We start from the raw sequence: 14,917 nt of genomic DNA on the forward strand, positions 1-14,917 counted from the left end.
AGAGAAGTCTTGAGAAGTTTCTAGAAGGAGAAGGAAGAAATGAAAAGATTGAAGGATTCGATGAATTTGACCTAACCCTAAGATCAACGGTGATGCTTAAGTGACAAAAGATCAAAACTACCTTTTTAAGGAGGCATAATGATTAACCTAGAGAGGTAAGTAATTGCTAGTTTTGTTGACTAGTGAACTTGAGTAGAAGGCTGTGAAGGAGAAGAGCTAAGGTGAAGAGAAATTGCTTGAAGGATTTTCCAAGCAGATCAGAGACAATGATGGAGACATGAATGGAGTTTAATCAGTGAGTTAGCAGATGCGCTAAATTGCAATCTGTATTTACAAAGTGATTTGTATTTATCAGATCAACCTACTGTTTCTTTCTAACCTTTGTATCGGTTAAAATCCTTAAGGTTGACCTAATAGTCATTTGTAAATCCTTTAATCAAGGTGGCATTCTAATGGGATGTTCTTAAGTCCTCTAACAAGGCCACTCCTAATAGGATGATTAAATCCTTTAACAGGGTCACACCTAACAGTGTATATTGTCACCTTTAACAGGGTTGGCTCCTAACAGAGCTCACTTCAAAAGAGTGAAAAATTGGTGACATGTTACTGGTGGGTTTTCCCAATTGGGTTTCCACATTAAATCCTGTTGTCTAACTTGTGTGGATGTTATTTTAGATGTTTTACTGTTTAATGTTTTACATTTTGCGAGTTAGTTATTATTGGAATAGTGGAATGCAAGTTTGTGTTAGTGATAAGTTGCCATAGAGTTCGAGCTACTTAATGAATAGATCTAAATTGTTTGAAGTATTCAAAAGTTTAATTGGTACTTCTAGACCTAGGGATAACTGATTCACCCCTCCCCCCTCTCTGTTATTCTAAATCATTCTAACACTTTTTGTCCTTTCACCAAAGTTTCAATGAGTTGTTGTTGTCCTCTTATTAGCTCCTGTAGCAATGTCATGATTCTTGTGCTTGATTCGCCCATCTTATCTACTAATTGGGATCTTGTCCGCATCCAACATTACCCAACAAGTTGGCAAGATCAGCATCTTTTATGCCAATGTAATGTTTCGTAGGCCTTTAATGCACGACAAAGACTGAAGATGGGAATAACGATTAAACCAACACTATATGTGTCAGCAACATTATTTCCTGAAAAACAGTGGTCATACAAAATTGCCTAGAACTCCTTCGATGACATACAAATTGTTGTTGTACCGTATAGTGAGCCTCACTGCCCTCACCGTCAATCGGTCAACTCAATGGCCAAACAAATAGTTGTACGGTGTCGTCCCACAATCTTCCACGTATGAAATCCTAGTCCATTGCCGCACAATAAGTAGGAAGTTGTACATATATACAAGTGTAGCCATATGGTTTACACTTCCAAGAGATTGTCGTATAGTAGGAAGTGTCATACAATCTGGCCTACCACAAGAACTGATGGTAGATACTTGCTTCCAAGTTTGGATTTATAGGCAATAGAACTGGTAATACGATGGATTAAGGAAGTCCTATTGTATGAGAGAATTAATGTTTAATAATAGTAGCACTCGAGACTTTAAACTTTGGCACAGATGAACACTGAGTTGATTGTGGCCTAAAACACCAACAACACAAATGGAAAGCACTTTAGATTACAATAATGTCGGAACAAAGATAGAATAGAGCGAGGAGTTACTCCCACCGAAAATGCGGATGCCAAGTAGAGAGGATTTCACACCTCCAAAATGGCAAACAAGATGAACCACCAACTCAAAACTACGACTATTTGATGCAGGAGCATCCTTGGGTCATTGGCAATCTTGCATCACCCAAAAATATTTCCTTTTTGTTTATTTGTTTAACTGTTCACGGGGATAGTTTTCTATTGTTTTCGCTTGTTTTAGTGTCAATTAAACTTATGATCAGACTGTAGTGGCAATGGTTATTTGCAGATTTAGGGAATACTGATCTATATTTATCTTCCACGTGATAATTAGAACATAATAGATATGAATCAAATCAATACTGAAATCTGTGAGTTAAGTTTGAATACGATTCAGTCACTGGTCTTGATGTCTCGATCTGCAGAGATATAATCATTTATCAATTTCGATGTCTTTCCTCTTACAATCGGTTGGCATAAATATAGTATTCAAGGGGCTTAATCACGAACATACATGACAATTTGAGTGAAGAGTCTCATCAAAGAGACACGATGTCTAAACTTAACTAATTCAAATGACCCGATTATGATCAGGTGTGGTCATACATCAAGTGAACTAGTAAGCCCTGTGATTATCGAGCATGTTAATGTGCAATAAGATAATCATTTAGCCCTCCAATATGATGAGTAAATAGGATCATTTGCTCAATCCATATAAATGTATTTAAGATCGAAATAGTCGGGAATTTGAAACCTGATTTTAGGAGAAAGATAATCAAATATTCATACTTGATTCGATCAGATTAATTTCAAGGAAAAATATCAGAGTTTTATAATAGAGTAGATCATATCAATTTGTATGTGTGTGAAGGCATATCAATGCACATGGTGAACTGATATACATGCACACACATACACATATATTCTGCTAATTGATATTTCTTTGAATTCTGACCGATGCTATAATTTCTCAACACTTCCTCTTAACTAGGGAATAGGTTTAGATATCACCTAACACGTGATATCAAGGAGTATACAAAATATCAAATCAGCATGATATATGCATATCCTAGTTATGGTATGTGTACTAACACCACGTGGAATGATGTCTACCATAACATGTCATGGCATGTCCATGGACATTACGTCACGTAATGTCCACCATGATTATCTCATTAAGACCATATTGCTCTACAAAAGATATCAAGTCAGCATGATATCGATCAATTAGTTCAAGAGATATTAACTATCAAGACATTTCCATGAATATCAACTCAGTATAATACTCGTCATGATAGTGAACATTGTAAAGTCGTCACCTTACAATGTTTAATACAAGTGTATATTATCAGAAAGATTGTCACCTTTCAATAATGTACACAAGGGGGCCCATAAAGTGATGGAGTCACTCACATGACATCAAAAGTTTGCATGAAGTCACCACAAATTCGCTCACGTGGTGTTGTCACGGTGTCACACACATGACATCCACCATGAGCCATATCAAAGGGTGGATCTACCATAGCTACTCCCAAAGGGTGGAATAAGGATTTTCACCTCAAACTTCTTTCTCGCATAGAAGAGTGTAAAGCAAGAGTTGATACCTCAAATTTTTCTCAGAGAAGAATGCATTAAGGTATATCTCAAGAAATCACTGATGTTGAGACTCCCTCTCAGTAAGGACTACATTTTCCACAATTCCAAGCTTGTCTCAAAGAACTGCACAAACTTCACTCTAGCTTGATGAGAATATCAGTTGCCCATGCTTCAGTTTTAAGGAATAGCATTCCAGATGTTCATTTATGGTTTATGCATTCGCATAAAGGCCTTTCACTACATACCATGAATCATAGTCCTTTGACTGCTACAATTTAAACTTATGATTAGACTGTGATGGCAATGGTTATTTGCAGATTTAGGGAATACTAATCTATATTTATCTTGCAGGTGATAATCAAAACATAATGGATATGAATCAAATCAACACTGAAATCTGTGAGTTAAGTCCGACTACAATTCGATCACTGGTCTTGATGTCCCGATCTGCAGAGACATAATCATTTATCAATTTCAATGTCTTTCCTCTTACAATCGGTCAACATAAATATAGTACTCAAGGGGCTTAATCATGAACAAACATGACAATTAAGTGAAGAGTCTCATTGAAGAGACACGATGTCTAAACTTAATTAATTCAAATGACCTGATTATGATCAGGTGTGATCATACATCAAGTTAACTAGTATGCCTTATGATTATCGAGCATGTTAATGTGCAATAAGATAATCATTTAGCCCCTTGATCTGATGAGTAAATAAGATCATTTGCTCGATCCATATAAATGCATTCAAGATCGAAATAATCAGGAATTTGCAACCTGATTTTAAGAGAAATATAATCAAATTTCATACTTGATTTGATCAGATTAATTTCAAGGAAAAATCTCAAAGAGTTTTATAACAGAGTAGTTCATATCAATGTGTGTGTGTGGATGTATATCAATGCACATGGTGAACTGATAGTTTGATATACATGCACACACATACACATATATTCTGCTAATTGATATTTCATTGAATTCTGACCGACGCTATAGTTTCTCAACAACTTGCAATCGATCCAGTTGATTAGTTTTCTTATGCTATCCTTATGGCATGATCTAGGCATTGTGGACTTCCTATGTCTAGGTTTGTATCATGTTTAGATGTTTCCTGATACTGTTATCTTAATATTGCTGCGGTCCTATTCTGACTTCGCTGTTCTAACAACTAGGTTGGCAAGATTTGGTTTGTGGTGGAGATTCACGGCTTGCGATGCATGTTGGCACATTGTTTTATGTTGCAAGTAAGTTTGCAAGGTGCGATGTATTCATAAGGGGGCTATTCATGTGATTTAGGTCCTGACCTATTGGTTTGGAATATGTTTCCTTTCTCTTGAAGATTGTTGATCGGATAAGCCGATGTGTGACTAGTGATCTTGTATATAAGTAGGGTAGGGGTTCAAGATTAGTAGTGCAAGTTAGACTGTGGAAGTGCATGGCTGTGGCATAAAGTGTGGCAAAAGTAGAAGTTTGTCAAAGCTAGTTTAGAAGCAATTGAAAAGGTTATGTTTTTAGTTTTCAGAGATAATCAATACTAGGCTGAATCAGTTTTTTGTCTGCTTGAAGCATTTCTTTTTGACATCAAGACCAATTTGTCCAACAAGTATATATGTTAAATTTCTTAGATTTTCTTTTTAAAGGACTTAAATATGAACGAGATCCAAAGTGTCTACTTCAACCTAAGATAGTCTTGATTTCCCTGAGTCATATAGTATGATTTTAACCTGAAAACTTGCAGTCTGCCTTACTGTACCAAGGGACAAAGGTTTCAACCTTGCAAGAAAGGGGCCTTCCTCAGTTCCTGCATACTTGTCCACCTTTTCTTCTGTGCAGTGCATCAATAAACATATGTAAGATCATGCTCCAAAAATAAATCAAATGATAAGAAATGGAAAGAAAATTAAGTGGATGCTAAAAAAAGCATGATTACCATCTGTAGGAGCAGTGTAAAGAAGCGACCAAAAGCCAGATAGAAAGGGTGAATCAACAGGTTTGGTTGTGGGATTGCATGCCTCTAATGCCTGGAGATACACAATCCAAATACTAAATTGAATAGGATTTTGAATAAAATTAAACATGCATGTGGGACATACCACTTATTGAAATAAGTATAAGAACTACGATAACTGCCATACTCATAATCATAGGTATAGTCAAGTATTCAGTACTCACTGCAAAATAATACCTGAAGCTATTAAATACAAATAAAATTTTCCATTATTAATTATTATGACAACACAAATTAATATTGAATTTTTTCATGTTTTAAAAATTCAGGCAAACGATAGCAGTTCAACCAGTAGAAAATGATAAAATATAGGGTCAATACTACATAAAAGTTTCCCGCTGCTTGGATATATAACATTTTTCATATTAATATGCTACCTCAATCAATCCCAAGATCTGCTGCTTCTTGTTAGCTGTAGCATCCTGTGGATAGCCAAATCCCAATAAAGTCCCATTAGAATAAAGTGTGATAAAAAGCATTTGTAACAATTTCAAGATATCCTATGGTGTCTACTGAAGCATACCCATTGTAAGTGTTCTGAGTAATTTTCCATGGACAAACTCTGATTTTCTTTAGAACCTCTTATTTCTTCAATAACATGTTCCCAGACAAAGAACCAATATCCTTCATTAATTAAACGTGATGCCTTTTTTCATGTTAGATAAATTTATTGTTCTATATCTGCTCTATGTTATGATAACTGAGAAAAGAAAGAAAAAACACAAAGTTTACTGCTTAAACAAATTTTATTTTATCCACAAGATAGTAGCTAAAGTCAATCAATGAGAGCAGAGACATGCTAAGCATAACAGATATTAGAAGAGTTAAATCTTTACAATTCATTCATATAATAGAGAGAGAAAATTTCTCAAAACCTAATAAAAAAATGAATATCCAAGATATAAAAAAGTGATCTCACAATATTATCTGTGGTGTGCATGAAAGACCTGACGTGAATGTTTTTGCATTTCCTAAACAATGGTAAGATGTTGGAAATATTTTATCACATAGATCTAATTTTTTATATTAGCAACATCCTTTGTTATATTCAAAACACATATGAGTTTTAACTTATCTAAAGAAAGTAGAAATAATATTGCTTGGTGTTCCATCCACAAGCTTTCCTTCCCATTCAGTAAATACATTTTACAAATTTCCAAACATGTGTTTGTTTTCTCCTCTTTTCAGGATATTCATTGTTTAAATTGTTTCAGAAGAGTTTGGCATATAATTATTAGTTTATAAGAATCTTTTTCTATTCACTACTTTACAAATACACAGAAGAGCAATGGAAGATCAAGAGTCAATCCAACCCAATCCAACCGACTAGGGAATGTGATGATTAAGCTACCATACACCTTCGTTTCAGAACAACTCAAAATGGGATACTTCCAAGAGCATTCGATTTTTTCATTCTCAAAATGTGGTATAAGCTTATGAGATTTATTTTTAAATGCATACACTGGGCATTCTTTTTTAACTCTACCATACTTTGACACTAGAACTGAGATCTTCCTTATAAAACACAAACAAATTTATAAAAATAGACTACCAAAGGGAGAATACGCTAACCCATTAAAACAACAATAAACATTGTCTTTGATTTTACTTTAATTTACAAATCAAAAAATTTGGAGGAATGTTTAAGAAAACTTTAAGGTTTTGGAGGCCTGTGTATGAGATCAAGCACAACTTTGTACATGCCCTGTAAACAGAAACTGTCTAGATTGCATATTTGGTTATTGATTACTAATTAAGGAATGATTCCTTAGCTTCGACAAGGCAACATTTCACAATTTGAATTTATCGACATAATAAAAATATGATAATGTCAAGATATCTTCAATGAATTCAGCATTACCATTGATGACACTAATTTGCTGGGAATCAGGATTTCTTTCGTCAGATTCCATGCAAAGAATGGCTGATGCATTTCTGTAATATGTCAGTTGTTTATATTTATGGGCATGTGATTGCTGGACTCATGATTTCTGCATAACATTAAAAAGTTAAAAAACTGTTCTATGTAAGGACACTTCAGCTCTTAAATGATATAGAATTTGTTGTTTACGTGGTTTCATACAAATTTTCCCAGATTTGATACCAATTGGTTAATCATATCCATTTGTTGATATAATCTCATTTAGTTGAAGTTTTTTGAAAGGTTTCCTAATATGATGTTCCTATCAGCATTCAACAGTGTAGTTTTGAGTCAAACTCATTGACCCAAGTTCCATGAGTAGTGGTTTGAAAAAACCCATCTCTCATGAGAATGAGTGGTCCACTTAGCACTCATTGGTTTCTTACCACTTTTATAGTATTTAATACATGTGTTTTCATGTATCACATGCACTATGCTGTTCACTCTAGTTTCTCTGTTGTCGAATTGATCTTCGAAGTTTCATTGTTGCTGACATTTTCTGAGATGAAATCTCATTAGAAGTTTTGAAGTCTATCGTCTTAAATTCTTAATTGCTGAAAGGAATCTTTTCCTCCCAACTCTGCACAATTAAAAAAAGATAGTCCATTCAGATGATCTCCTAGTTTTTGAATGGGCGCCTGAAGGTTTTACTGTTAAAAATTACCTTCACAGATGATGATTCAGTCAAACTGCCCATTCTGATACGAAGTGACGGAAAAAATATGAAGTTGCTTAAGGTTATGAATGCTGTAAGGTTATTTGCATATTTGTCAGTGCATGCTTTCCCTCTTCCATAAACTAGAGTTGTCAACAAAGTCCACACCTTTTCAATTTGAATGGATACTGCGCTCTTGATCAAGTACTTGCAACCAAATGTTCTGCGTGAGTGAAACCCTCTCAATGGTATGGAGATTTTATATTTTTGTAGAGTGATCTAGCAGCAACAAATTTTTGCAAGCTTGAAAGATGGACTTTAAAAGAGACTATCAAATCTTGCCCTATCCTTGGTGAGCATTATCTTTCTATCAGCAGTTTGCTTATTCCAATGCAGATAATTAGAGGCTGCACATGGATGAAGATCTCAACAATAAATGGATGTATGGCACACATTGGCTACAATGGTTGCAATGACTTGGGTGTGTATGTTTTTGCTTGACTGCCCATATGATTGCACATATCTTATGTTGAACCCATCAATTACTTGTACAAAGAAGATGATATCAATACTCCTCTAGTAATAAATTGATGTTGAATTTAACAAACAGATCAGTTTGAGGATGAAGGTTGCAGTCATCAGCTTTACTTGAATTGGAATTTTCAATTGCTTGTATGTATATTGTGTTGATAAGTTCCTACATTTTAAGACCAATATTAATAATGAATGACAGCAAGACAAACATTGGATATAGAGCAAAAGTAATGATGTTTTTACCTTCAATATGTATTGATATTGGACAGAGTTTGATATTGCTGTATGAAAAGTTCGCAAACATATTTGATTCTGCATAGTATTTGATCTGATTTATATTGTGTACATCTGTGCATTGTAGTGTGGAGACAATCTCTGTAATCCACTATCATGTTCAGATCGAACTATTTATGAATCACATGTGTAAGGAGTAAATGAAGTGTTGGTTGGATTAGTTTTGTTTTCAGTTCCAACTGATTGCCACCTGTATAGCAGTTAATAACTGCAAACCTTCTTGTTGATCACCACTGGAAACAAGATTAGATGTATCCTTATTCAGCGATGCAGAAAAAGGTTGGATACATTCTTCTTCTGCGATAAGGCTTCGCTAGATCTTTTTGTTAAAGGTTTGGTTGTAACTGCCAACCAATTGTCAACTGTTTCAGTTGTAACTTGTAACTATTTTGAAAACAGTTTCTGACTTGCAAACTAGTCATTCAAAGGAAAGTAAGATTTGATGACAGGAACTGAAGGTAGTGTGTGTGTGTGTGTGTCATATCGAACTGTGATGAAAAGCAGGTGGTGATTATGAGACTGCAGGTATAAAGAATTTTAGAAAATTATCAAGTATAGTTCATTCAGTTTTTAAGATCTGAGAGTAGTTTTGAAGGAGGATCTTGGGTTCTTGGCAATCTTGCATCAACCAAAAACATGTTTGTTTTTTGGTTTATTGTTTGTTCCTGTTTAGTGATTCAGGAGTCAATCCTTTAGTTCTTAGTGCTTTGGATTGCACAGCTCGGGATGTGTTCTAGTCTGAGTGTCAGATCTTTTCCCAGGTTCCCACATCATTTGGTCATGATTTGTTCGACTTATTTCAGATTCTTCTTGGGTTGCTGTTGTTCTTGACAGTTTTTTGACTTGTGCATGATCTGTGATCTTGCAATCCTATTTCCCAATTGGTGATGTTGGTTGGCACATATCTCGATGTGTTTGGATCACTTGTGGACATATATTGGACCACAACAGTTTTCATAGCTTATGTGGAGAGTTATAAGTAATTTGGGTCCACTCCTATATTTGTAATATGTTTTCCTGTTCTTGGAGAATGTAATCCTTCTTGGGCTGACCTGTGAGTCGCGAAGTCTTTATAAGGAATTGTGATGGATCTCTCTTGTAGCTAGTAAGTTGTTGGTAATTAGAAATTGTATAGCTTTGGATTTAAGGTTTTTTAATGTAATCAGGCCTGCTTACCTGACATGTATGACTGCAAGTCTGCAGACTGGTTGTAATTGATTTCCAGATAATTAAAGGCTGATCTTGATTGGTTCTATCATTTTCCTTGTTGCTTCTGTTGTGTAATTCTAGCTATGTGTTTAAACAGATCTCTTTAAGGTCTCTCTGACTGTGACTGCATCAAGTTTTGACTCTTGAGTGGTATTGAAAAATTAGAAAATATCATTATAAAATCTGAGATTGATTTTATTTTATCTAATTTTTAACAGTCATCAAGATTGAGTGAAAAGTGTTGTAAAAAGTCTGGAAATTAGAGAAGTCTCGGTGAGCAAAAAGATTTGTAAAAGGAAGTTGTAACATTTAGAAGGTTGGTGAAGTTGTAATATTCAGAACGTTGGTGCCTCAAAGATGTTGTGTAGTACCTCCCCTGTTTGCATTCCGTATCATGGTCCATTTTTTTTGGTGACACTTCACAATATTCATGTTTATGTGCATTTGAGATGCTTCGATGATTTGACATTGTTTTGATAGCGAGTATCATAGCTGATAGATGTTAGATGCTGCAGTGTTCAATTTGATCATATTTGCATGATGATGCTAGTGATGTGACATGATGCTTTATGATAATATCTGGTTGTTTTGTATTTGGTTTTAAACTTTGTTTATGGTTACATGATGAACCTTATTGGATTATGGTTAATGTGCTTGTGCTACAAATATTTATATCGTTATTGCAGTAAACTTTTATTATGGTGCAAATGAATGATTTAAATAGGTTATTTTAATGAAATTAATTAAATGATTATTTCTACAATTTTGCATACTGTTGCTTTGGCTATATTATAATCGTGCATCTACACTTGATTGGGTTATTTATTGTGCAAGACTTATAAACCTGGAAGTGGCACATGGAGTTCGTGATTCGGCTATTCATACTAAGCCAATGTTGTCCCTGTGTGGGCAACGTATCTTGTTTAATTAAATAACTAAACCCTCCGGTAATTTGGTAAATCCGGATTCATTATGCATTTGTGACTAGACTAGAGAAGTGTCAGTGCATTTAAAGTCCGCAATGGTCGCGAAAATTATTAAGTTGTTGCATTTTCATGTTTAGGGGATTTTATATTTGATTTAAATTTATTGTATATTACCGGCAAATTTGTTGTAGTTGAATTCCATATAATTGGCATTACCTGATTTAGCTGGGTTAAAAATGGATTTAGTTATTTATGTTATTCCTTTTTCCTTTTATATGTCACTTTGTTTAAAAGTTCATATATGGCCCAAAAAGTCAAATAATTCGCATTTCTCACATTTGAATTGAGAATTTTGGAGCAAATCCTCCAAAACCCTTTGTGACCAATTTAGAGATTTGTTAGTTGTGAGAGCTATGCTCGTGTGATTGATGAGAGATTAGGCACGTTGCATTTGGAGCGGGAAACTCCTCCTTTGTCGAACGTTTTATCACTATTGGCATCTTCATTATTTTGTGGTGCCTGTTCTTGTCTTAATCCATTTGGCTGTGAGGTAGGGCCTTTCCATTCTAATAGTTTTGGATCGTTTTTATTTCTGTTTTTGATTGCTTTATAGTTGGAGGATGAGAACTAGTGTTCCCCTTCATTTTCATAAGTTAATTTGGCCTGGTTGGGCGGGAATGAGTAATTAAGGCTTTTTATGTGTTTTAATTTGGAAGTTCATACTGTTATGCTGGCTGTTTTTGCCTACAAACTTGGAATTTTATTTTTATTGGATTTTTGGATGCTTTACCCCCATTTGAAAAAGAAGTTTTAATTTCATCGATTTTCAAAAACCTTCATTTTTGAGCGATTTTTGCATCGCCTCATTTTGTGTGCTGCCCAGTTTTCTTGGGTATTTTTTCGCATTGATTTTGGTTGAAGATTTGGAATGTATGCTAGGTTTCCAATCTGACAATGTTTTCAATTTATTTTCATTGGGGTTCGTGTTGAATCCATACTCCAAACAATAAGCTCAGTTGAGTGTGTTTTTGCACTTGGTGTTTGTTGTTTTGTCATCCAACCCTTGTTTAGCATTAATTTAGTGTGGATGGTTACGCACACATACGAACACGTGCATGTGCATGTGTGTATGATGGGATCTTGCGAGACCCAAACTCCCAGATTTAAGCCAGTTGAGAGATTATCCATTTGAGGTTGGGTTGGGAAAATGCATTGCCTACAGGCACTCATCATTGGATGAGCATGGGTATGTAGGGTAGACACGTGGAGTGGCTTCTCTCATGTACCTCGGCTGAAAGTGGCCGACAAGGTAATGTGAAGAGGTTTTAATAAGTGAAAACCAAACTAACAGGTAAATAAACTTAATGATAAGTGAAAACCAGTACATCTATAATGCGTTAGTGCAAGGGCGTGGTGTTTGTACGTTTGTAGTCTTCTGTGGAAGCTGTTGCGAGGGCACATTGTGACAACTTCCCGAGGGAGTTGAGTTCCACACCATATATAGCTTGGGCTTTTTGATGCCAAACGACCTACTCTCCACTAGAGTCCCTGCATAGTTATCCCATAGAGTGTCTAACCAAGACCTATTTTATTGCATTGTCTCATTATCTTGGTTTCAATCCTTTGGTTTGTTTGGCGTGAGTGTTAGCCTTGGATGAGTGTACTTTGTCTTTGGGGTCAGATCACTATCTCCTTCAACACAACAAAAGTGGGGCTGCAGGTTCCATATGGTTGGGAGGTGTAGCTACCTATACCACTATTGGGGAATGGTGTACAGAGCTAGCCTTCTTCCAATTAGTTCTGGAGCTTGATGCTTCACTTGGATTCTTTGTGGTTTCCAGAGTATGTTTCTTCATAATTTATGTCCTTTTGATGTCATGTTATGGGATAGTTATTTTCTTATGGTTCCTCATTCCTATTCATTGCGATGTTGCTTATGTTCATGTTTTGCACCGCCAAGACCAAATCAGCACTCCGAAACCCACACAAAACTGCATGGAACACACTATTTTTGTGATTTTCTACTGATCCGACACTATTTTTGGCAATCGCTAATGTTTTCCCTTCCCTTTGGCATCATGCGTTACTCATTTTGAATATTTTTTATTTGTCATCATCTCCTTTTTTTTTTCAATTTTTTTAGAAAACCTCCTGTCACCCTTCTTCTGTATCTATTCCTGGACGCTGTACAGATGTGCTTCCTCTACTTGCCTTCCTGATTGCATCAATTCACAACTTCCAGTCTGGGCGTTCTTAATCCAAATATGCTTATTGTAGAGCTCAACTTGTACTCATACTGCAAGATCTGTGTTGCATGCTATGAACCAGAAAACACTGTTATGTTTTTATATTTGTTTCCTGTTTTCTTTGCCGCCGTATAGAACTCACATGTATATTACCGTACGCATACCTAGTCTGCTCGTGCATTCAGTTTAGTTCCCATACTGTACACGGTGAGTGCGAGCGAACTTGTACGGTCATATTTGTTGCTTCTCTGCCTTACGTACGGCCTTATACCTCTGTCGTGCCTCTTCTCTTTTGTTGTACTTACGCCCTACGGAATTACCCAATCACTACTTTCCGTATGGACATGGGGGTCTATAGTATATACTATCAAAGCAAATGACATACGGCAACGACAATATGAATTCTTCAGACAATATCCGTATGGTGCCAATACTATGTAGGGAGGCCGTACAAAGTTAAAACATAATCTCTGAGCCGTACGGTACTTACAACCTATTCCCCTGAGAAGTTAGCGTACAATGTCAAAAGAGGACTGTACGTTGAATCCATTGTCCATACACCGTACAGAATTGTGAACTCCTTGATATATTTTCCATACGGTCCTCAAATCTTTGAATATTAATATATTTTTTCCTTGACCATACCCTCCTCCTGATATGAGTACCTTATGGTCACTTTTAGAACTCTTAAAAGGCCGTACAGTGTCTTCTATGCATAATTGTTTTTTCTTTTTTCTTTCTTTCTTTCTTTTTTCTTTTTCTTTTTTTTAAATTTCTTACTTCAATTGTTCGTCGATAGGGGACTATTCCCTTCATGATAGATTTTTTACTTTGACCAATTCATCGTGCCCGGTACTTCCTTCCCGTCGAGCGTCCATAACTTGATCGCCCCGTTATCACCAACTTCTCGTATCTTGTATGGTCCTACCCATTTGACTTTGAACTTTCCAGGTTTGATTTCATTCCGTCCATCATACTTCAACACTAGCTGCCCCGGTTGGAATTTGTTCAGTTGCAGCCTGCAGGTGTCTATAATGCCATACTTTGCGCTTGTTCTGAGTCACCTCCGTGGCCCATTGTGTCTGCAATCGTCGCTCATCAAGTTTATTTAACTTACACGATCTCTCCCTCCGGTTTTCCATATCGCCTAGTTCGTTCTCGACACTCAGTACCATGATTTCCGTCAGCTGCCACTCCTTGCCGTCAATAATTGTATTCTTTCTTTTAGAACCTTTATTTCATAATGCTAAAGCTTTTATTAAACCCTTCCTCATTCTTTCCTATGCAGACCATATGATGTGTTTTCCTTGTTGCCGACACCTTTCTACTATATCCTTGGTTCGACGTAATATTTTCTTTCTACGTGGTCGTACGGTGGAATCATTCCTTTTCTGGGTTCGTACTATATGTTCTTCCCTTCAGCTTCAGTCCCAACCGCCTTTCCTTCTTCTGCTTCTTTGTATTCCTTCGGATATTCATTTCTCTTCTTTCTCACTTTCGTCAACCCTTAACATATTACAACTCGGAAAGAACTCGTAATCCTCCATTTGCTAGTGGTAAAAGGCCATTCAACAAGTCTAGGTCGTGCTCATCCGACCCTCCTTCCAGTCTCAATACTCCCTCTTCATTAGGTTCCATTCTCTTCTTCCCCTCGTCATCATTCTCGCTTTCACCTTCTGAGTCTAATGATGCTGCCTCCTCACCTACCATTTGTGTGTGCAGGTTAATTATGAATGCTTTGCCTCTGCGCTCCATTGATAGAGTATTCTTCTTCCAATCATGCTTAACCTTTGCTTGTATGAGCCATCCTCGGCCCAAAATGGCATCATATCCTCATGACGACGAAGTCGAGCAAGAACGGTTGTGTTTTGATAGT

General features: G+C 36.1%; 1 protein-coding gene across 2 annotated transcripts in view; it reads right to left on the reverse strand.

The window, feature by feature from the left end:
* The window catches only part of LOC149570597 (fibrillin protein 5 homolog), a 119,186-nt gene that overhangs the window by 23,901 nt on the left and 80,368 nt on the right, over positions 1–14,917 (reverse strand). Inside the window, exons 4-6 of one of the 2 annotated variants that reach the window (XM_089823175.1) lie at positions 5,634–5,678; positions 5,179–5,269; positions 4,973–5,073 (exon numbers count right to left, since the gene is read on the reverse strand). In XM_089823175.1, the coding sequence (XP_089679301.1) occupies positions 4,973–5,073; positions 5,179–5,269; positions 5,634–5,678 (237 nt within the window). The remainder of the gene's footprint in view (positions 1–4,972; positions 5,074–5,178; positions 5,270–5,633; positions 5,679–14,917) is intronic. The other variant, XM_089823176.1, reaches the window with a different exon arrangement.

The sequence above is a fragment of the Cupressus sempervirens genome, chromosome 3 (assembly GCF_028749045.1).
Source record: "Cupressus sempervirens isolate cs-2001-9-10 chromosome 3, ASM2874904v1, whole genome shotgun sequence".
NCBI lineage: Eukaryota > Viridiplantae > Streptophyta > Pinopsida > Cupressales > Cupressaceae > Cupressus > Cupressus sempervirens.